This window comes from Oenanthe melanoleuca, chromosome 1A (assembly GCF_029582105.1).
Source record: "Oenanthe melanoleuca isolate GR-GAL-2019-014 chromosome 1A, OMel1.0, whole genome shotgun sequence".
Taxonomy (NCBI): Eukaryota; Metazoa; Chordata; class Aves; order Passeriformes; family Muscicapidae; genus Oenanthe; species Oenanthe melanoleuca.
The window spans coordinates 69033635-69056337 of record NC_079334.1 but is presented as its reverse complement, the minus strand read 5'-3'; the positions used below and the strand labels follow the sequence as shown (position 1 = coordinate 69056337).

Below are 22703 nucleotides of genomic sequence, written 5' to 3'. Positions count from 1 at the left end.
GGATTTTGGGGCGGGAATTTTGGGGCAGGAATTTTGGGGCTGGGATTTGGGGCTGGGATTTGGGGCTGGATTTGGGGCTGGGATTTGGGGCTGGGGATTTAGGGGCTGGGATTTTGGGGCTGGGATTTTGGGGCGGGATTTGGGGATGGGATTTTGGGGCGGGATTTTGGGGCTGGGATTTTGGGGCGGGGATTTTGGGGCTGGATTTGGGGCGGGATTTCGGGCGGGGAAGCAGAACTGAAGCGCCGGCCCCAGCGCGGCTTTATTGGTCTGAGTTTTACATTCTGCCGTCGAAATTTGGGGGGGCCCCGCGAGCCCCCCCGGCCCCAGAGCTGCGGGGGGGGGGGAGGGGCAATGAGGTACAAACAGCACCCCCCACCCCCTCTGCGACACCCCAAAAACCCCCAAAAAACCCCCCAAAAAACCCCGTTACTGGCCAGGGGTGCGGATTTGGGGACCCCCCACCCCAAAATCCCACCCATCCCTTCCCGGGGGGGTCCCACCTCTGCTGCCGAGTCCTGGGGTGCGGGGGGGGCGCGGCCCCCCCAAAACCGTTGTGGTGCCCCCCCCAAAACCGTTATCAACCCCCCCAACCGTCCCAACAGCCCCCCCAAAGTGCCGGGGGGGGGGTCGGGAATTTTGGGGGACCCCTCAGGAGCAGCGAGCCTTGTGCTGGAAGTAAGCCTGGAAACGGCTCTGGGCGTAGTCCTGGGGATGGGGAAAATGGCGAAAAATGGGGAAAAATGGGGAAAAATGGGAATAAATGGGAAAAAATGGGGAAAAATGGGGGGAAAATGGGGGAAAAATGGGGAAAAATGGGGGGAAATGGAGGAAAAATGGGGAAAAATGGGGAAAAAAAGGGGGAAATGGGGAAAAAATGGGGGAAAAATGGGGGAAAAATGGGAATAAATGGGGGGAAAATGGGGGGAAAAGGTGGGGGGGAAATGGGGGAAAAATGGGAGAAAATGGGGGGAAAAGGGGGAAAAATAAATGGGGAAAAATAAATGGAGGGAAATAAATGGGGAAAATAAATGGGGGAAAAATGGGAAAAATGGGAAAAAGGGGAGGAAATGGGGAAAAAATAAATGGGGGGAAATGGGGGAAAATGGGGTGAAAAATGGGGGGAAATGGGGGAAAAAATGGGAAAAATGGGGGGAAATAAATGGGTGAAAAATAAATGGGGGAAAATAAATGGGGGAAAATAAATGGGGGGAAAATGGGGGGAAATGGGGGGAGAAAAATAAATGGGGGGAATAAATGGGGAGAAAAATAAATGGGGGGAAAAATAAATGGGGGGAAAAATAAATGGGGAAAAAATAAATGGGGGAAATGGGGGAAAATAAATGGGGAAAATAAATGGGGGGAAAAATGGGGGAAAATAAATGGGGGAAATAAATGGGAAAATGGGGGGAAATAAATGGGGGAAAAATAGGGGAAAAAATAAATGGGGGAAAAATAAATGGGGGAAAATGGGGGGAGAAAAATAAATGGGGGGAAATAAATGGGGGGAAAAATAAATGGGGGAAGAAAAAGGGAGAAAATTGGGATAGAAATGGGGGAAAAAGGGGAAAAAAGGGGGGAAAAATGGGAGAAAAGCAGGGGAAATAAAGGGGAAAACAGGTGAAAAAGGGGTTAAAAAGGGGTTAAAAAGGGGTTAAAAAGGGGGTCAGGGGGTGTGGAGCCCCCAGACCCCCAAAAAGGGGACCCCAGGACTCACCAGGTAACCGAAGTGGATGGTGGAGATCTTGGCCTGCACCATGGACCAGAGACCCCAAAAAAAGTGTGAGGCCAGAGCAAAGCTGGGGGGGAAAAAGGGGGGTGAGACCCCAAAAATCCCCCCCTGAGCACCCCAAAAATAGCCACGGGAGAGGGGGGGGGGGGCAGGGGGGGTCTGGTGGGCACAGGGAGCCCCAAAAGTGGCAGAAAGACCCCAAAATGGCACAGAGACCCTAAAAGAGACAGAAACCCCAAAAGTGACACAGAGACCCCAAAAAATGGCACAGGGACCCCAAACAGAGGAACAGAGACCCCAAAAAGACCCCAGGATTGTCCCAGAGGACCCCAAAGGGGACCCCACCCCTCCCATAAACAGCACAGAGACCCCCCAGGGTGCCCCCCAGACCCCCCAAACCCCCTAAACCCCACCCCCCCCCCAGACTCCCCCTAGCCCCCCCAAACCCCGAAACCCCCCAGATCCCCCAAACCCCCCAAACCCCCCAAATCTCCCCCCCAAACCCCCAATCCCCCCAGACCCCCCAAACCCCTCAGACCCCCTCCGACACCCCAAACCCCCCAGATCCCCCAAACACCTCAAATCCCCCAAACCCCCAAACCCACCCAAAACCCCCAGACCCCCCAGACTCCCCAAACCCTTCAAACCCCTCAGACCCCCCAAAACCCCCCCAAACCCCCCAAACCCCCGAAGCCCCCCAACCCACCCAAACCCCCCAGATCCCCCAAACCCCCCAAATGCCCTCAAACCCCCCAACCCACCCAAACCCCCCAGATCCCCCAAACACCTCAAATCCCCCAAAGCCCCCAACCCCCCTCACACCCCCAGCCCCCCAAACCCCCCAGGGTGCCCCCCAAACCCCCCCAGCCCCTCAGACCGGTCGATCTCCCGCAGCATCTCCTCCTCCTCCTCCTCCTCCTCCTCCTCCTCCTCCTCCCGCCGCCGCCCGCGCTGCTGCGCCAGGTAGTGCCGGATGAAATGGAGCTGCGGGGAGGGCGGGGGTGGGAGGGGGCCGGGACCCCCCGGGACCCCCTCGAACCCCCTCGGGATCCCCCGGGACCCCCCGCGCCACCCGGGACCCCCCCAGGACACCCCCGGGACCCCCCGGGACCCCCCGCGCCCCCCGGGACCCCCCGGGACCTCCCCAGGACCCCCTGGGAGCCCCCCGGGACACCCCCGGGACACCCGGGACCCCTCTGGGACCCCTCGGGACCCCCCGCGCCATCCGGGATCCCCCCTGGGACACCCCCGAACCCCCTCGGGACCCCCCCCGGGACCCCCCGGGACCCCCGGGACCCCCCCGCGCCCCCCGGGACCACCCCCCGCGCCCCCCGGGACCCCCCCCGGACCCCCCCCGGGACCACCCCCCGCGCCCCCCGGGACCCCCCCCGGACCCCCCCCGGGACCCCCCCGCGCCCCCCGGCCGCACCTGCTGCTGGCGGCTCGGGTAGTGCTCGGGCCGCGCCCGGAAGAACGGCCACGAGTCGTGGCTGTAGCTGTAAACCCACTCGCAGAAGTGATTGCCCAGGTCAAAACCTCTGAAATGGGGAGGGGGCGTCAGCAGGGACCCCAAAACCAGCGGGGACAGACCCTAAAAACAGCGGGAGGGACCCCAAATCCCACAGGGAGAGACCCCAAAAACTGCGGGAGAGAGAAACCCCAAAACCAGCGGGGACAGAGCCCAAACCCACTCGCAAAAGTGATTGCCCAGGTCAAAGCCCCTAAAACAGGAGGCGGTGTTAGCAGGGACCCCAAAACTGCGAGATCAGATCCCAAAAACACCGGGGACAGACCCCAGAAACCAGCGGGAGGGACCCCAAAAACTGCGGCAGAGAAAACCCAAAACCAGCAGAGACCCCAAACCCACTCGCAGAAGTGATTGCCCAGGTCAAAACCTCTGAAATGGGGAGGGGGCGTCAGCAGGGACCCCAAAACCAGCGGGGACAGACCCTAAAAACAGCGGGAGGGACCCCAAATCCCACAGGGAGAGACCCCAAAAACTGCGGGAGAGAGAAACCCCAAAACCAGCGGGGACAGACCCCAAACCCACTCGCAAAAGTGATTGCCCAGGTCAAAGCCCCTAAAATGGGGAGGGGGCGTCAGCAAAGACCCCAAAAACAGCGAGATCAGACCCCAAAACCAGCGGGGACAGACCCTAAAACCAGCGGGAGGGACCCCAAAACCAGCGGAGAGAGAAACCCCAAAACTGCAGGGACAGACCCCAAACCCACTCGCAGGAGTGACTGCCCCAGGTCAAAGCCCCGGAAATGGGGAGGGGGCGTCAGCAGGGACCCCAAAACAGCAGGGACCCCAAATCCCACAGGGAGAGGGACCCCAAACACTGGAGAGAGGACAGGGAGAACCCCAAATCTCTCCGGGAGAGGAGACAGGGGGACCCCAAATCCCAGCGGGATTGTGGAGTGTGAGGGGCAGCAGGGACCCCCCAAACTCCCCCAGGGACCCCCAAACTCCCCCAGGGACCCCAAAAATCCCTCAGGGTCCCCCCAGGACCCCCAAACCCCCAGAGACCCCCCAGGAGCCCCCCAAAACCCCCCTAGGGATGCCCCAAACTCCCCCTGGGCCCCCCAACCCCCCCCAGGACCCCCTCAAACCCCTCCAGGACCCCCTCAGACCCTCCCAAACCCCCCAAACTCCCCCTGGGACCCCCCAAATCCCCCCAGGACCCCCTCAAACCCCTCCAGGACCCCCCCAGACCCTCCAAAACCCCCAGGGACCCCCCCAAAACCTCTCAGGGACCCCCCAAACCTCTCCAGGACCGACCCAAACACCCCCCTGGGACCCCCCAAAACCTCCTCAAACTCCCCCAAGGACCCTCCAAACCTCCCCAGGACCCCCCCAAATTCCCCAAACTCCCCCTGGGACCCCCCAAACCCCCCTCAGAGACCCCCCAGGACCCCCCAAAACCCCTCAGGGACCCCCCGGACCCCCCAGGATCAGGGACTTGTGGGGGGAGCCCCAAAGACCCAGCGGGATCGTGGAGTGTGAGGGGCAGCAGGGACCCCCAAAACCGCCCAGAGACCCCCCAAAATCCCCTGGGACACCCCAGGGACCCCCCCAAACCCCCCCAGAGACCCCCCAAAACCCCTCAGGGACCCCCCAAAACCCCTCAGGGACCCCCCAAAACCTCCTCAAACTCCCTCAGGGACCCTCCAAACCTCCCCAGGACCACCCCAGACCCCCCCAAATCCCCCTCAGAGACCCCCCAGGACCCCCCAAAATCCCTCAGAGGCCCCCAGGACCCCCCAAACTCCCCCAGGGACCCTCCAAACCTCCCCAGGACCCCCCCAAATCCCCCAAACTCCCCCTGGGACCCCTCAAACGCCCCTCAGAGACCCCCCAGGACCCCCCAAACCCCCCCAAAACCTCCTCAAACACCCCCAGGGACCCTCCAAACCTCCCCAGGACCACCCCAGGACCCCCCCAAATCCCCCAAACCCCCCTCAGAGACCCCCCAGGACCCCCCCCAACCCTCCCAGGACCCCCCCAAACCCTCCCAGGACCACCCCAAATCCCTCAGAGACCCCCCAGGACCCCCCAAACCCCACCTGTAGTTGTAGCTGCTGTACTCGAAGTCGATGAGCATGAGCTGGTCCGAGCAGCCCTCGCGCCCCGCCAGCAGCAGGATGTTCCCTGGGGGGTTTGGGGGGTTTTTTGGGGTTTTGGGAGGATTTGGGGGGATTTTGGGGGGTCCTGGGGGGTCCTGGGGGGTTTAGGGGGGATCTGGGGGGGTTTTGGGCGGATTTTGGGGGGATTTTTGGGGGATTTTGGGGGGATTTTAGGGGGGATTTGGGGAAATTTGGGGGATTTGGGTGGATTTTGGGGGATTTGGGGGATTTTGGGGGGATTTGTGGGGTTTCGGGGGCGGTTTGTGGGTTTGGGAGGAATTTTGGGGGATTTTGGGGGGGCTGGTTGTGAGTTTGGGGGGAATTTTGGGGAATTTGGGGGGATTTTGGGGGGATTTTGGGGAATTTTGGGGGATTTTGGGGGATTTTCGGTGGATTTTGGGTGGATTTTGGGGGATTTGGGGGATTTTGGGGGGATTTGTGGGGTTTCGGGGGCTGGTTGTGAGTTTGGGGGGAATTTTGGGGAATTTGGGGGGATTTTGGGGGATTTTGGGATGGGATTTTGGGGAATTTTGGGGGATTTTGGGGGATTTTGGGATGGATTTTGGGTGGATTTTGGGGGATTTGGGGGATTTTGGGGGGATTTTGGGGATTTTGGGGGATTTGTGGGGTTTCGGGGGCGGTTTGTGGGTTTGGGAGGAATTTTGGGGGATTTGGGGGGATTTTGGGGGGGCTGGTTGTGGGTTTGGGGAGAATTTTGGGGAATTTGGGGGGATTTGGGGGGATTTTGGAGAATTTTGGGGGATTTTGGAGGGATTTTGAGGGGTTTGGTGGGTTTTGGGGGGATTTGGGGGGTTTTTGGGGATTTTGGGGGGTGTGGGGGCGCTCAGGGGACAGGGCCACCCCCCCCGGGTGACACTCACCCTCCTGCACGTCGTTGTGACAGAAAACCACCGGGGATGGGGTGGCCTCGAGCAGCTCCCTGGGGACACGGAGGGGTCAGGGGGACACGGAGGGGACACGGAGGGGACAGAGGGACACAGAGGGGACAGGGGGACATGGAAGGGACAGAGGGACACGGAGGGGACAGAGGGACACGGAGGGGACAGAGGGACATGGAAGGGACAGGGGGACACGGAGGGGACAGAGGGACACGGAGGGGACAGAGGGACACAGAGGGGACAGAGGGGACACGGAGGGGACACGGAGGGGACAGAGGGACACAGAGGGGACAGAGGGACATGGAAGGGACAGGGGGACACAGAGGGGACAGGGGGACACGGAGGGGTCAGGGGGACACAGAGGGGACAGAGGGACAGGGGAGGGGACAGAGGGACACGGAGGGGACAGGGGGACACAGAAGGGACAGGGACAGAGGGACAGAGGGACACAGAGGGGACAGAGGGACACGGAGGGGACAGGGGGACACGGAGGGGACAGGGGGACACAGAAGGGACAGGTGACAGACAGGTGACAGACAGGTGACAGGGACAGTGACAGGTGACAGGGACAGGTGACAGGGACAGTGACAGGTGACAGTGACAGGGGACATGGGACAGGTGACAGTGACAGGGGACAGGTGACAGACAGGTGACAGGGACAGGGACAGGACAGGTGGCACCACCTGAGGCTCCTCATCTCCTGCTCCAGGTTGTAACCCCGGAGCTGCTCCAGCTGCTCCAGCTGTGCCTGATCCGGGAACGTCAGCTCGGAGATCTGCTGCAGGTACCTGGGGACATGGGGACAGGGAGGGGACATGTGGGGACATCTGGGGACATGGGGACACTGTGGGGACATGGGGACAGCTCGGGGATCTGCTGCAGGTACCTGGGACAGAGAGGGGACATGGGGACATCTGGGGACATGTGGGGACAGAGAGGGGACATGGGGACACGGGGACAGCTCGGAGATCTGCTGCAGGTACCTGGGACAGAGAGGGGACAGAGAGGGGACATGGGGACATGGGGACAGCTCGGAGATCTGCTGCAGGTACCTGGGACAGAGAGGGGACAGAGAGGGGACATGGGGACATGGGGACAGCTCGGAGATCTGCTGCAGGTACCTGGGGACATGGGACAGAGAGGGGACATGGGGACATGGGGACATGTGGGGACATGGGGACATGTGGGGACATGGGGACATGGGGACAGCTCGGGGATCTGCTCCAGGTACATGGGACAGAGAGGGGACAGAGAGGGGACATGGGGACATCTGGGGACATGGGGACAGTGAGGAGATCTGCTGCAGGTACCTGGGGACATGGGACAGAGAGGGGACATCTGGGGACATGGGGACATGGGGACACAGGGACAGCTCAGAGATCTGCTGCAGGTACCTGGGACAGGGGACAGGGAGGGGACAGAGAGGGGACATGGGGACATGTGGGGACATGTGGGGACATCTGGGGACATCTGGGGACATGTGGGGACATGGGGACAGTGAGGAGATCTGCTGCAGGTACCTGGGACAGCAGGGACAGAGAGGGGACAGCATGGGGACATGGGGACAGAGAGGGGACATGGGGACAGAGAGGGGACATGGGGACATCTGGGGACAGCTCGGGGATCTGCTCCAGGTACATGGGGACATGGGGACAGCGTGGGGACAGTTTGGGGACAGCCCCCAAAGCCCCCAGGGTCACCCCAAGGTCAGCCTGTGACCCCTCAGTGCCGCGGGACCCGCTGGGGGCGGCCAGGAGAGTCCCGGGGTTCTGGGCCTGGTGGGATTTGGGGTCCCCATCCCCTGATCCCAATGGGATTTGGGGTCCCCATCCCCTGATCCCAGTGGGATTTGGGGTCTCCGTTCCCTGATCCCAGTGGGATTTGGGGTCTCCATCCCCTGATCCCAATGGGATTTGGGGTCCCCATTCCCTGATCCTAGTGGGATTTGGGGTCCCCATTCCCTGATCCCAGTGGGATTTGGGGTCTCCGTTCCCTGATCCCAGTGGGATTTGGGGTCTCCATTCCCTGATCCCAATGGGATTTGGGGTCCCCATCCCCTGATTCCAGTGGGATTTGGGGTCTCCGTTCCCTGATCCCAGTGGGATTTGGGGTCCCCATTCCCTGATTCCAGTGGGATTTGGGGTCCCCATTCCCTGATCCCAGTGGGATTTGGGGTCTCCCACCCTATTCCCTGTTCCCAGTGGGATTTGAGTTCTCCCACCCCACTCTCTGCCCCCATTAGGATTTGGGGTCTCCACTCCCCACTCCCTGCCCCCATTAGGATTTGAGGCACCCATTCCCCATTCTCACTGGGATTTGGGGTCCCCACTTCCCATTCCCCACTCCCATTAGGATTGGAGCTCTCCCACCCCATTCCCCATTCCCATTAGGATTCGGGGCACCCTCACCCCTCCATGGTCCCACAGGGATTTGGGGCTCCCACTCCCCATTCCCCACTCCCATTAGGATTTGGGATCCCCATCCCTTACTCCCATTAGGATTCGGGGCGCCCTTCCTCACCCCCATCAGGATTCGGGGTGCCCTCACCCCTCCATGGTCCCATTAGGATTTGGGGTCCAACTCCCTTACTCCCATTAGGATTTGGGGCGCCCCTCACCCCTCCATGGTCCCATTAGGATTGGAGCTCTCCCACCCCATTCCCTGCCCCCATAAGGATTTGGGGTCCCCATCCCTTACTCCCATTAGGATTCGGGGTGCCCCTCACCACTCCATGGTCCCAATGGAATTTGGGGTCTTCCCTCCCCATTCCCCACTCCCATTAGGATTTGGGGTCCCCATCCCTTGACCCCATTAGGATTTGGAGCTCTCCCACCCCATTCCCTGCCCCCATTAGGATTTGAGACACCCATTCCCCATTCCCATTAGGATTCAGAGTGCTGCTCACCATTCCATGGTCCCATTAGGATTTGGAGCTTTCCCATCCCATTCCTCGCCCCCACTAGGATTTGGGGTCCCCATCCCTTACTCCCATTAGGATTTGGGGTGCCCCTCACCCCTCCATGGTCCCATTAAGATTTGGAGCTCTCCCACCCCATTCCCTGTCCCCATTAGGATTTGAGACACCCATTCCCCATTCCCATTAGGATTCGGGGCACCCGCTCCCTTACTCCCATTAGGATTCGGGGTCCCCCTCACCCCTCCATGGTCCCATTAGGATTTGGGGTCCCCCTCCCCGCCCCCATTAGAATTCGGGGTACCCCTCACCCCTCCATGGTCCCATTAGGATTTGGGCATCCATTCCCCATTTCCATTAGAATTTGGGGTGCCCCCTCTCCGCCCCCATTAGGATTTGAGGCACCCATTCCCCATTCCCATTAGGATTTGGGGTCCCCATCCCTTGCTCCCATTAGGATCTGGAGCTCTCCCACCCCATTACCCGTCCCCACTGGGATCTGGGGCTCTCCCACCCCATTCCCTGTTCCCATTAGGATTTGGGGCACCCGCTCCCTTACTCCCATTAGGATTCGGGGTCCCCCTCCCCGCCCCCATTAGGATTCGGGGTCCCCCTCACCCCTCCATGGTCCCATTAGGATTTGGGGCACCCATTCCCTACTCCCATTAGGATTTGAGTTCTCCCACCCCATCCCTTACTCCCATTAGGATTCGGGGTCCCCCTCACCCCTCCATGGTCCCATTAGGATTCGGGACACCCATTCCCCATTCCCGTTAGGATTTGGGGCTCTCTCACCCCATTCCTCGCTCCCATTAGGATTTGGGGTCCCCCTCCCCGCCCCCATTAGAATTCGGGGTGCCCTCACCCCTCCATGGTCCCATTAGGATTTGAGCTCTCCCACCCCATTCTCTGCCCCCATAAGGATTTGGGGTCCCCATCCCTTACTCCCATTAGGATTCGGGGTACCCCTCACCCCTCCATGGTCCCATTAGGATTCGGGGCACCCATTCCCATTAGGATTTGGGGTGCCCTCACCCCTCCATGGTCCCATTAGGATTTGGGGCACCCATTCCCTACTCCCATTAGGATTTGAGTTCTCCCACCCCATCCCTTACTCCCATTAGGATTCGGGGTCCCCCTCACCCCTCCATGGTCCCATTAGGATTTGGGGCACCCATTCCCTACTCCCATTAGGATTTGAGTTCTCCCACCCCATCCCTTACTCCCATTAGGATTTGGGGTCCCCCTCACCCCTCCATGGTCCCATTAGGATTCGGGACACCCATTCCCCATTCCCATTAGGATTTGGGGCTCTCTCACCCCATTCCTCGCTCCCATTAGGATTTGGGATCCCCATCCCTTACTCCCATTAGGATTTGGGGTGCCCTCACCCCTCCATGGTCCCATTAGGATTTGGGGCACCCATTCCCCACTCCCATTAGGATTTGAGTTCTCCCACCCCATCCCTTACTCCCATTAGGATTTGGGGTCCCCCTCCCCGCCCCCATTAGGATTCGGGGTCCCCCTCACCCCTCCATGGTCCCATTAGGATTTGGGGCACCCATTCCCCATTCCCATTAGGATTTGGGGTCCCCATCCCTTGCTCCCATTAGGATCTGGAGCTCTCCCACCCCATTACCCGTCCCCACTGGGATCTGGGGCTCTCCCACCCCATTCCCTGTTCCCATTAGGATTTGGGGCACCCATTCCCTTACTCCCATTAGGATTTGAGTTCTCCCACCCCATCCCTTACTCCCATTAGGATTCGGGGTCCCCCTCACCCCTCCATGGTCCCATTAGGATTTGGGGCACCCATTCCCCACTCCCATTAGGATTTGAGTTCTCCCACCCCATCCCTTACTCCCATTAGGATTCGGGGTCCCCCTCACCCCTCCATGGTCCCATTAGGATTCGGGACACCCATTCCCCATTCCCGTTAGGATTTGGGGCTCTCTCACCCCATTCCTCGCTCCCATTAGGATTTGGGGTCCCCCTCCCCGCCCCCATTAGAATTCGGGGTGCCCTCACCCCTCCATGGTCCCATTAGGATTTGAGCTCTCCCACCCCATTCTCTGCCCCCATAAGGATTTGGGGTCCCCATCCCTTACTCCCATTAGGATTCGGGGTACCCCTCACCCCTCCATGGTCCCATTAGGATTCGGGGCACCCATTCCCATTAGGATTTGGGGTGCCCTCACCCCTCCATGGTCCCATTAGGATTTGGGGCACCCATTCCCTACTCCCATTAGGATTTGAGTTCTCCCACCCCATCCCTTACTCCCATTAGGATTTGGGGTCCCCCTCACCCCTCCATGGTCCCATTAGGATTCGGGACACCCATTCCCCATTCCCATTAGGATTTGGGGCTCTCTCACCCCATTCCTCGCTCCCATTAGGATTTGGGATCCCCATCCCTTACTCCCATTAGGATTTGGGGTGCCCTCACCCCTCCATGGTCCCATTAGGATTTGGGGCACCCATTCCCCACTCCCATTAGGATTTGAGTTCTCCCACCCCATCCCTTACTCCCATTAGGATTTGGGGTCCCCCTCCCCGCCCCCATTAGGATTCGGGGTCCCCCTCACCCCTCCATGGTCCCATTAGGATTTGGGGCACCCATTCCCCATTCCCATTAGGATTTGGGGTCCCCATCCCTTGCTCCCATTAGGATCTGGAGCTCTCCCACCCCATTACCCGTCCCCACTGGGATCTGGGGCTCTCCCACCCCATTCCCTGTTCCCATTAGGATTTGGGGCACCCATTCCCTTACTCCCATTAGGATTTGAGTTCTCCCACCCCATCCCTTACTCCCATTAGGATTCGGGGTCCCCCTCACCCCTCCATGGTCCCATTAGGATTTGGGGCACCCATTCCCCACTCCCATTAGGATTTGAGTTCTCCCACCCCATTCCTCGCTCCCATTAGGATTTGGGGCACCCGCTCCCTTACTCCCATTAGGATTCGGAGTCCCCCTCCCTGCCCCCATTAGGATTCGGGGTCCCCCTCACCCCTCCATGGTCCCGAAGAGCCACTTGGGCTCCTTGTTGAAGGGCATCACCATCCCGTGGAACCGCGACATCTTGGCGGCGATCTCGGCCGAGACGCGCGGCTCCCGCAGCTCCTCGGTGCGCAGCCGCCGGCTCTGGGGGGCGCCGTGAGTTTTGGGGTGTCGGGGGGGGCGGGGAGGGGGCCGGGGGACCCCCCGATCCTACCGGGATGTACTGCTCCAGGCGGCCCTGCGGGAACACGCCGAAGAGCCGCGGCCCCAGCGCCCGCTCGGCCAGGATGGCGAACATGACGCTCTCCAGCACCAGCGAGTCCACGCCCTGCGGGGATTTGGGGGGGGTCAGGGGGAGCCCCGAAAAATGGGGGTGCGGGAAAATGGGGGTGCGGGAAAATGGGGGTGAGAAAAAATGGGGGTGCGAAAAAACGGGGTTAAAAGAAACGGGTGTGAAAAGAAACGGGGGCAATAAAAAATGGGGGTGAGAAAAAATGGGGGTGCGGAAAAATGGGGGTGAGAAAAAATGGGGGTGTAAAAAAAATGGGGGTGAGAAAAAATGGGGGTGAAAAGAAACGGGGGTGAAAAAAAACAGGGATTAAAAAAACCGGGGGCAATAAAAAATGGGGGTGCGAAAAAATGGGGGTGCCGAAAAATGGGGTGCGGAAAAGTGGGGGTGAGAAAAAATGGGGGTGCGGGAAAATGGGGGTGCGGGAAAATGGGGGTGTAAAAAAAATGGGGGATGCTAAAAAATGGGGGTGAGAAAAAATGGGGGTGAGAAAAAATGGGGGTGCGGGAAAATGGGGGTGCCAAAAGATGGGGGTGCGGAAAAATGGGGGTGTAAAAAAAATGGGGGTGAGAAAAAATGGGGGTGAAAAAAAATGGGGGTGCCAAAAAATGAGGGTGTGAAAAAATGGGGGTGCCAAAAGATGGGGGTGCCAAAAGATGGGGGTGCAAGAAAATGGGGGTGAAAAAAAATGGGGGCGCCAAAAAAATTGGGGGTGCCAAAAAACGGGGAAGCCAAAAAATGGAGGCACGAAAAATTGGGACGCCATAAAAAAATGGGGGCGCCAAAAAAATGGGGGTGAAAAAAAACAGGGGTGCCAAAAAAAACGGGGTGCCAAAAAAAACGGGGTGCCAAAAAAAAAATGGGGGTGCCAAAAAAAACGGGGGTGCCAAAACGGTGTTTGGGGTTCGGGGTCTCGGGGGGTTCCCTTGGGATTTGGGATCTCAGGGGTTCCCGTGGGGTTGGGGTTTCTGTGGGGTTCCCGTGGTATTTGGGGTTCCCTTGGGATTCCCTTGGGATTCCCATGGGGTTCCTGTAGGGTTCCCGTGGTGTTTGGGGTTCCCATGGGGTTCCCTTGGGGTCCCCATGGGGTTCCCATGGAGCTCCCATGGGGTTTGGGGTTCCTGTGGGGTTCCCGTGGTGTTTGGGGTTCAAGGTCTTGGGGGGTTCCCTTGGGATTTGGGGCTCCCATGGAGTCTGAGGTCTCAGGGGGTTCCCATGGGATTGGGGCTCCTGTGGGGTTCCCGTGGTGTTTGGGGTTTCCATGGAGCTCCCATGGGGTTTGGGGTTCCTGTGGGGTCCCTGTGGTGTTTGGGGTTCCTGTGGGGTTCCCTTAGGGTTCCTGTGGGGTTCCCGTGGTGTTTGGGGTTCCTGTGGGGTTCCCTTAGGGTTCCTGTGGGGTTCCCGTGGTGTTTGGGGTTTCCATGGAGCTCCCGTGGGGTTTGGGATCTCGGGGGTTCCCGTGGGGTTCCCATGGAGCTCCCATGGGGTTTGGGGTTCCTGTGGGGTTCCCATAGTGTTTGGGGTTCAAGGTCTTGGGGGGTTCCCTTGGGATTTGGGGCTCCCGTGGGGTTTAGGATCTCGGGGGTTCCCGTGGGGCTCCCGCGGTGTTTGGGGTTCCCGTGGGGTTCCCGTGGGGTTCCCGTGGTGTTTGGGGTTCCCGTGGGGCTCCCGCGGTGTTTGGGGTTCCCGTGGGGTTCCCGTGGGGCTCCCGTGGGGTTCCCGTGGGGTTTGGGGTTCCCGTGGGGTGTCGCTGTCCCTCACCTGCAGGATGGCCCCGTAGACGCGCAGCAGAACCTGCCGGGGCTCGTCCCCCTCGCTCGGGATGTGCTCGGGCAGCGCGCACTTGTACAGCAGGTTACTGAGCCCCCCGCTGGGGACACGCGTGGGACAGGAGGGGACACGGGGGGACAGGAGTCACGCACTTGTACAGCAGGTTACTGAGCCCCCCGCTGGGGACACGCGTGGGACAGGAGGGGACACGGGGGGACACGAATCACGCACTTGTACAGCAGGTTACTGAGCCCCCCGCTGCGGACACGCGTGGGACACGGGGGGACACGAGTCACGCACTTGTACAGCAGGTTACTGAGCCCCCCGCTGCGGGATTTGGGGTTCAGGGGACATCGGGGGGACACAAAGGGGACAAGAGGGGACACGGAGCCACGCGCTTGGGAGGTTCCCGAGCCCCCCACTGAGGGATTTTGGGGGTCAGGGGGCACCGGGGGACACGAGGGGACAGCGACACCCCCGCTCGGGATGTGCTGGGGCGCCTGGCAGGGGACACTGGGGACACTGGGGACACTGGGGACACTGGGGACACTGGGAGGGGCATTGGGCTACTGGTCCGAGGGGCGACTGGGGACACTGGGAGGGGGACAGGGACACTGGTCCAGAGGGGACAACAGGTGGAAATTGAGGGACAGGGACGCTGGTCCAAGGGGCAACTGGGAGGGGACACTGGGAGCAGCTGGGGACACGGGGACAGGGACACGGGGACAGGGACACGGGGACAGGGACACTGGTCTGGGTGGGGCAACTGGAGACACTGGGAGAGGGACAAGGGTCAGGGAAGGCAGCTGGGAAAGGGACAGGGACACTGGAGGGGGACAGGGACACTGGTCTAGGGGGCAACTGGGGACACTGGAGGGGGACAGGAACACTGGTTCGGGGGCAACTGGTGACACTGGGGACGGGGCCACTGGTCCAAGGGGCAACCGGGGCTACTGGGAAGGGGACAGGGACACTGGTCAGGGGGGCAACTGGGGACACTGGGAGGGGGACAGGGAGGGGACAGGGACACCACTCCGGGGGGCCACTGGGGACACTGGGAGGGGACAGGGACACTGTTCCGGGGGCAACTGGGAGGGACACTGGGAGGGACACTGAGAGAGGGACCGGGACCCTGGTTCGGGGGCAACTGGGGACACTGGGGACGGGGCCACCGCTCGGGGGCAAGCGGGGCCACTGGGTGGGTGACACGGACGGGGCCGAGCCCCGGGACGAAACCACCGCGGAGAGCGCGGGGGGGGGGGCGCGCCTCTCGCCGGTTCCGCTTCCTACCTGACCGGCCAGATGCCGAACTCCTCCGGGCTGATGATCTTCCAGGAGCCGGCCAGGAACTCCCGGCACCAGGCGTAGGCCTGCAGGCGGGTGGCGGCGGGGACATCGCCGTCCTCACCGCCGCCGCCCCGGCCCCCCGCCGCCGCCGCCATGGTCGCCCCCGCCCCGTCCCGCTCGGCCGGGGCGGCACCCGCGCGGCTTCTAACCAATAACAGCTCGGCTCGCTGATTGACGGCTTAACCAACCAATAGCGAGGCGGATCGGGGAGGCGGCGCGTGCGCCGCAGCCAATGAGCGCACTCGGCGGGATGCGGCGGAACGTGGAGGTGAAGGCGCGGCTGAGGGCGCGGGAGGAAGCGCTCGGGGCGGCCCTCAGGCTGCTGGGACAGGTGTGCCCCGGTGAGGGACAGGTGTGCCCCGGTGAGGGACAGGTGTGCCCCGGGGCGGGGCAGGTGTGCCCCGGGGCGGGGCAGGGCCCCGGTGAGGGACAGGAGCTGCCCCAGGTGTGCCCCGGGGCGGGCCAGGTGCTGCTCCAGACCGACACGTTCTTCCGGGTGCCGCGGGGGCGGCTCAAGCTGCGCAGGACGCAGGTGAGGGGTGGCTGCAGGGGCTGGGCTTGGACCTGGCCCTGTGCGTACTTGTCCCTGCCTGTCCTTGTGTCCTTGTCCTCACCTGTCCATGTGCTCACCTGTCCCTGTGTCCCTGTTCTCACCTCTGTACACCTGTCCCAGTGCTCACCTGTCCCTGTCCTCACCTGTACCTGTGTCCCTGCCCTCACCTGTCCTCACCTGTCCCTGTCCCTACCTGTGCCTGCCCTCACCTGTGCCTGCCCTCACCTGTCCCAGTCCCTACCTGTCCCTGTCCTCACCTGTCCCTGTGTCCCTGCCCTCACCTGTCCTCACCTGTCCCTGTCCCTACCTGTCCCTGCCCTCACCTGTGCCTGCCCTCACCTGTCCCAGTCCCTACCTGTCCCTGTCCTCACCTGTCCCTGTGTCCCTGCCCTCACCTGTCCTCACCTATCCCTGTCCCTACCTGTGCCTGCCCTCACCTGTGCCTGCCCTCACCTGTCCTCACCTGTCCCTGCCCTCACCTGTGCCTGCCCTCACCTGTCCCTGTGTCCCTGCCCTCACCTGTGCTCACCTGTCCCTACCTGTCCCTGTCCCTGCCCTCACCTGTCCCTGTGCTCACCTGTGCTCACCTGTCCCTGTGTCCCTGTTCTCACCTCTATACACCTGTCCCTGCCCTCACCTGTGCTCACCTGTCCCCACCTGGCCCAGGACGGTCGGGGGGAGCTGATTTTCTACGAGCGCCCCGACAGCACCGGCCCCAAACTCTCGAGTTTCAGCATCACCCCCACGGCCGACCCCGAGGGGCTGCAGGTGAGGGGGCTGGGGGTGTCCCTGTCACCTCCTGTCACATCCCTGTGCCACCCTGTCACCCCTGTCACATCCCTGTGCCGCCCTGTCACATCCCTGTGCCACCCTGTCACCCCTGTCCCCAGGCAGTGCTGTCCCGGTCCCTGTGTCACCCCTGTCCCCATTGTCCCCCCTGTCCCCAGGCCGTGCTGTCCCGGTCCCTGTGTCACCCCTGTCCCCTGTGTGTCCCCTGTCCCCAGGCGGTGCTGTCCCGGTCCCTGTGTCCCCATTGTCCCCTGTCCCCAGGCGGTGCTGTCCCGGTCCCTGTGTCCCCATTGTCCCCTGTCCCCAGGCCGTGCTGTCCCGGTCCCTGTGTCACTCCTGTCCCCATTGTCCCCTGTCCCCAGGCGGTGCTGTCCCGGTCCCTGTGTCACCCCTGTCCCCTGTGTGTCCCCTGTCCCCAGGCGGTGCTGTCCCGGTCCCTGTGTCACCCCTGTCCCCTGTGTGTCCCCTGTCCCCAGGCGGTGCTGTCCCGGTCCCTCGGTGTCCTGGGCACGGTGCGCAAGGAGCGGCTCCTGCTGCTGCTGGGCCAGACGCGGCTGCACCTGGACCGGGTGCAGGGCCTTGGGGACTTCCTGGAGCTGGAGGTGAGGGGACAGGGCTGGGGACAGTCCCGGGGGGGGGGTGGCACCCCCGGGTGACCCCCGGGTGACCGCAGGTGGTGCTGCGGCCGGAGCAGAGCGAGCAGGACGGGCAGCGCGTGGCGCGGCGGCTGCTGCGGGAACTGGGGATCCCGGAGGGAGATCTGATCTGCGGGGCCTACCTGGATCTGCTGCTGGCGCGGGGACAGCGCGGGGACAGCGGGGACAGCGCCCCGTGCCACCCCTGAGATGGGCGGGGACAGCGGGGACAGCGGGGACAGCGCCCGGTGCCACCCCTGAGATGGGCACAGGGACAGCGGGGACAGCGCCCCGTGCCACCCCTGAGATGGGCGGGGACAGCGGGGCTGAGGGGGGTTGTGTCAGGGATGGGATGTGTCCACCCCATAAACACCCTGAATCATGTCCCACCCCATAAACACTCTGTGCCCACCCTATAAATGCCTTGTGTCTTATTCTGCCCCATGGACACCCTGTGCCCACCCTATAAACACCCTGTGCCCACCCCATAAACACCCTGAATCTTGTACCACCCCATAAACACCCTGTGCCCGCCCCATAAACACCCTGTGCCCCCATAAACACACTGTACCCCCTACTGACACCTTAAACCCCTCCAGGGACACTTTGTGCCCTGTGCCCACCCCATAAACACTTTGTGCCCACCCCATAAACACACTGTGCCCACCCTATAAATGCCTTGTGTCTTATTCTGCCCCATGGACACCCTGTGCCCACCCCATAAACACCCTGAATCTTGTTCCACCCCATAAACACCCTGTGCCCACCCCATAAACACTTTGTGTAGTGTTCTGCCCCATAAACACCCTGTGCCCACCCTATAAACACCCTGAATCATGTACCACCCCATAAACACCCTGTACCCACCCCACAAACACCCTGTGCCCACCCTATAAACACTCTGTGCCCCTGTGGACATCGTGTGCCTTGTCCCACCCCATAAACCCTCTGTGCCCACCCCACAGACACCCCAGAAACCCCATAACTGCCCCCAGGGCCCCCTTTGGTCACCAATAAACTCTGAGCCCCCCGTGCCCGTGTCCAGCTCTGTCCGTTCCGATGGCCTCGGGCCACCAGGGCCATCCCCCGTGTCACCCCCCCCGTGTCACCCCCCGTGTCACCCTCCCCGTGTCACCCCCCGTGTCACCCCCCGTGTCACCCCCCCGTGTCACCCCCTCCTCGTGTCACCCCCCCGTGTCACCCCCCGTGTCACCCCCCGTGTCACCCCCCCGTGTCACCCCCCCGTGCCCGTGTCCAGCTCTGTCCGTTCCGATGGCCTTGGGCCACCCAGGGCCACCCCCCGTGTCACCCCCCCCGTGTCACCCACCCCGTGTCACCCCCTCTTCGTGTCACCCCCCCGTGCCCGTGTCCAGCTCTGTCCCTTCCGATGGCCTCGGGCCACCAGGGCCACCCCCCGTGTCACCCTCCCCGTGTCACCCCCCGTGTCACCCCCCGTGTCACCCCCCGTGCCCCTGGTGACAATGGGGACATCCCCGGGGGGGTGGCAGCGATGCCCAGCCCTGAGCCCGGATTATGTCGGGCACCATCCGGAGCCTGGGATGTGCCAGAGGTGACAGATGGGTGACAGGGGGGTGACAGGGGGGTGACACGGGGGTGGTGGCATCTGTGCCAGCTGCTGTGCCACCCCCAGCCTGCCCGGGATGGGGAATCCAGGCTGGAAAATCCCCCGGGATCCACCCGTGTGTCCCCAAGTGTCACATCTGCCCTGGGAATCCCAAACCTTTCCAGGGGATTTCCCGAATTTTCCACCTGGAATTTTGGAGAGTCCTGGAAGGGGCTGGAATGGGGCCAGGGATGGGAATGGAGCTGGGAAAGGGATGGGGAATTCTGCGGGGATTGGGGAATGGCTGGAAAAATCTGGGATTGGGGAATGGACTGGAAAACTCTGGGATTGGGGAAGGGACTGGAAAAATCTGGGATTTGGGAATGGACTGGAAAAATTCAGAGGGATTTGGGAATGGCTGGAAAACTGGGATTGGGTAATGGCTGGAAAACTCTGGGGTTTGGGAATGGCTGGAAAACTCTGGGATTTGGGAAGGAACTGGAAAACTCTGGGATTGGGGAAGGGACTGGAAAACTCTGGGATTTGGGAAGGAACTGGAAAAATCTGGGATTTGGGAATGGACTGGAAAAATCCAGAGGGATTTGCGAATGGCTGGAAAACTCTGGGATTGGGGAAGGGACTGGAAAAATCTGGGATTTGGGAAAAACTGGGAAACCCTGGGATATGGGAATGGCTGGAAAATTCTGGGATTTGGGAATGGGGCTGGAAAACTCTGGGGTTTGGGAAAGGCTGGAAAACTCTGGGATTGGGGAATGGCTGGAAAACTGGGATTGGGGAATGGACTGGAAAAATCCAGAGGGATTTGGGAATGGCTGGAAAACTCTGGGATTGGGGAATGGCTGGAAAACTCTGGGATTGGGGAATGGCTGGAACTGGGGTTTGGGAAGAGCTGGGAAACTCCAGAGATGTTTGGGAAAGGTTGGAAAAATTCTGGAGAGATTTGGGAATGGGGCTGGAAAACTCTGGTGGGATTTGGGAAGGGCTGGAAAACTCCAAAGGGATTTAGGAATTGGGCTGGAAAACTCTGGGATTGGGGAATGGTTGGAAAACTCTGAGATTTGGGAAGTAACTGGAAAACTCTGGGATTTGGGAATGGCTGGAAAACTCTGGGATTTGGGAAGGAACTGGAAAACTCTGGGATTGGGGAATGGCTGGAAAAATCCAGAGGGATTTGGGAATGGCTGGAAAATTCTGGGATTGGGGAAGGGACTGGAAAACTCCTGGGGGAATTGGGAAAGGGCTGGAAAACTCCAAAGGGATTTAGGAATTGGGCTGGAAAACTCTGGAATTTGGGAATGGCTGGAAAACCCTGGAGGGATTTGGGAATGGCTCTGGGACAGGATTTTTGGGATCATTTTTCCATGGGGGGTCAGACAGCCCGGGGGGAGCTCCTGAAACCCCAAAACTCCAAAGGAATGAAGAGGGGAATGGGAATGTTGGGATGGAAACTGGGAATGTTGGGATGGATGAATGGGAATGGGAATGTTTGGTTTGGGATGGGACTGGGAATGTTGGGGTGAAGATAAGATTGGGAATGTTGGGATGGAAACTGGGAATTTCGGGAAGGAGCACAGACAGGAACAGGCCACGGGGGTGGCACTGAGGGATTTGGGGACACGGGGGGGACACTGAGGGATTTGGGGACACACAGGGGACAATGAGGGGTTTGGGGACACGGGGGTGGCACTGAGGGGTTTGGGGACACACAGGGGGACAATGAGGGGTTTGGGGACACACGGGGGGGACACTGAGGGATATTTGGGGACACTGAGGGATTTGGGGACACTGAGGGGTTTGGGGACACACGGGGGGGACACTGAGGGACCCCACACCCCGCGGGTGGCACGTGGGGGTCCCACGCCCGCCCCCCAGGCTGGGGCTGTCTCTGGTGTCGCCTCCCCGTCCCCGCGGCCACCAGCGGCTGTCGCTGTCCCGTCCCCGGTCAGCACCAGGGACAGCTCCGGTCACCGGGCTGCGGCTCGGGGCCGCGGGGACCTGTGGGGACATATGGAGACCCTATGGAGACCTATAGAGACCTATGGAGACCCTATAGAGACCTATAGAGACCTATGGAGACCCTATGGAGATCCTATAGGGACCTATGGAGACCCTATGGAGACCCTATAGGGACCTATAGAGACCTATAGAGACCCTATAGGGACCTATAGAGACCTATGGAGACCTATGGAGGCCTATGGAGACCCTATAGGGACCTATGGAGACCCTATGGGGACCTATGGAGACCCTATAGGGACCTATGGAGACCCTATAGAAACCTATGGAGACCTATGGAGACCATATAGAGACCTATGGAGACCCTATAGGGACCTATGGAGACCCTATAGAGACCCCTATAGGGACCCCTATAGGGACCCCGAGCCCCTATAGTGACCTGTGGAGACCTATGGAGACCTATGGAGACCTATAGGGCCCCTATAGAGACCCTGAGCCCCTATAGAGCCTTGAGCCCCTATAGAGCTTCGAGACCCTATAGAGCCCTGAGCCCCTATAGAGCCCTGATCCCCTGTAGAGCCCCCATAGAGACCCTGAACCCCTATAGAGACCCTATAGAGACCCTGAGCCCCTATAGTGCCCCCCATAAGTGCCATGATCCGCTAGAGAGACCAGAGCCCCTATAGAGCCCCCCGAGCCCCTATAGAGTCATGACCTCTATAGAGGCCCCGATCCTCTATAGTGTTCTCTGGTCCCCTGTAGAGTCTTCCGATCCCCTATAGAGCCGCAGATCCCCTATAGAACCCCCGACCTCCTCTATACCCCCTCGATCCCCTATAGAGTCCCCCAGAGGGCCCTGATCTCCCTATAGAGCCCCTGATCCCCTATAGAGCTCCCCGATCCCCTATAGAGTCGCAGATTCCCTATAGAGCCCCTGATCCCCTACAGAGCCTCCCATAGGGCCCAGATCCCCCATAGACCCCTGCAGACCCCCCCCGATCCCTTACAGAGCCTCAGATCCCCTATAGACCCCCTACAGACCCCCTACAGATCCCCTACGGATCCCCTACGGATCCCCTACAGATCCCCTACAGATCCCCTATAGATCCCCTATGGATCCCCTGCTCCCCTGTGCTCTGTCCCCACACGGCTCCTGTCCCCTCTTACTGACCCCATAGACCCCCTGAGCCCCTTATGGATCCCTCAGCACCCCTATAGAGCTCCGGCATGTCCTACAGACCCCCTGGGCCCCCTATGGACCCCCCGTCCCCCCATACACCCCCCTGTCCCCCCCCATACATCCCCGTCCCCTTCTCCCGCCTTCAGCACCGCGGACAGCTCCCTTCCCTTCCCTTCCCTTCCCTTCCCTTCCCTTCCCTTCCCTTCCCTTCCCTTCCCTTCCCTTCCCTTCCCTTCCCTTCCCTTCCCTTCCCTTCCCTTCCCTTCCCTTCCCTTCCCTTCCCTTCCCTTCCCTTCCCTTCCCTTCCCTTCCCTTCCCTTCCCTTCCCTTCCCTTCCCTTCCCTTCCCTTCCCTTCCCTTCCCTTCCCTTCCCTTCCCTTCCCTTCCCTTCCCTTCCCTTCCCTTCCCTTCCCTTCCCTTCCCTTCCCTTCCC

The 22703-nt window shown here is 61.0% G+C and overlaps 2 protein-coding genes across 7 annotated transcripts; one reads left to right on the top strand and one right to left on the bottom strand.

Annotated features, from left to right (window-relative positions):
* Nucleotides 1-226: 226 nt before the first annotated feature.
* On the bottom strand, nucleotides 227-15790 carry CHKB (choline kinase beta). Of its 2 annotated transcripts, XM_056511516.1 has the most exons (11): nucleotides 15519-15790; nucleotides 14220-14328; nucleotides 12384-12497; nucleotides 12180-12313; nucleotides 6941-7045; nucleotides 6240-6298; nucleotides 5299-5383; nucleotides 3162-3270; nucleotides 2610-2716; nucleotides 1718-1799; nucleotides 227-708 (listed from the first exon to the last, which is right to left on the bottom strand). In XM_056511516.1, the coding sequence occupies exons 1-11, from the start codon at nucleotides 15668-15670 to the stop codon at nucleotides 652-654; spliced, it is 1113 nt and encodes a 370-aa protein (XP_056367491.1). In that variant the 5' UTR covers nucleotides 15671-15790; the 3' UTR covers nucleotides 227-651. The 2 variants fall into 2 exon arrangements, with proteins under 2 accessions (XP_056367491.1, XP_056367500.1); XM_056511525.1 differs by lacking the exon at nucleotides 2610-2716.
* A 17-nt stretch (nucleotides 15791-15807) lies between these two features.
* On the top strand, nucleotides 15808-18586 carry LOC130263765 (uncharacterized). 5 transcript variants are annotated; one of them, XM_056511574.1, is made up of 6 exons: nucleotides 15808-15906; nucleotides 15970-16107; nucleotides 16795-16896; nucleotides 17394-17519; nucleotides 17591-17748; nucleotides 17825-17975. In XM_056511574.1, exons 1-6 carry the CDS (start codon nucleotides 15808-15810, stop codon nucleotides 17856-17858), a joined length of 657 nt encoding a protein of 218 aa, XP_056367549.1. In that variant the 3' UTR covers nucleotides 17859-17975. The 5 variants fall into 5 exon arrangements, with proteins under 5 accessions (XP_056367549.1, XP_056367530.1, XP_056367539.1 ...); XM_056511555.1 differs by having other exon boundaries at nucleotides 15949-16107; XM_056511564.1 differs by having other exon boundaries at nucleotides 15808-15927.
* The last annotated feature ends 4117 nt before the right edge of the window (nucleotides 18587-22703 follow it).

Coding starts and splice junctions, on each gene's coding strand:
- CHKB (XM_056511516.1), bottom strand. CDS start 15,670: ATGGCGGCGGCGGCGGGGGGCCGGGGCGGCGGCGGTGAGGACGGCGAT. Junction 12,314..12,383: donor GCCTGGAGCAGTACATCCCG/GTAGGATCGGGG, acceptor GGCGCCCCCCAG/AGCCGGCGGCTGCGCACCGA. Junction 5,384..6,239: donor TCACAACGACGTGCAGGAGG/GTGAGTGTCACC, acceptor CAAACCCCCCAG/GGAACATCCTGCTGCTGGCG.
- LOC130263765 (XM_056511539.1), top strand. CDS start 15,808: ATGAGCGCACTCGGCGGGATGCGGCGGAACGTGGAGGTGAAGGCGCGG. Junction 16,108..16,794: donor TCAAGCTGCGCAGGACGCAG/GTGAGGGGTGGC, acceptor CACCTGGCCCAG/GACGGTCGGGGGGAGCTGAT. Junction 17,749..17,824: donor GACAGCGGGGACAGCGCCCC/GTGCCACCCCTG, acceptor AGATGGGCACAG/GGACAGCGGGGACAGCGCCC.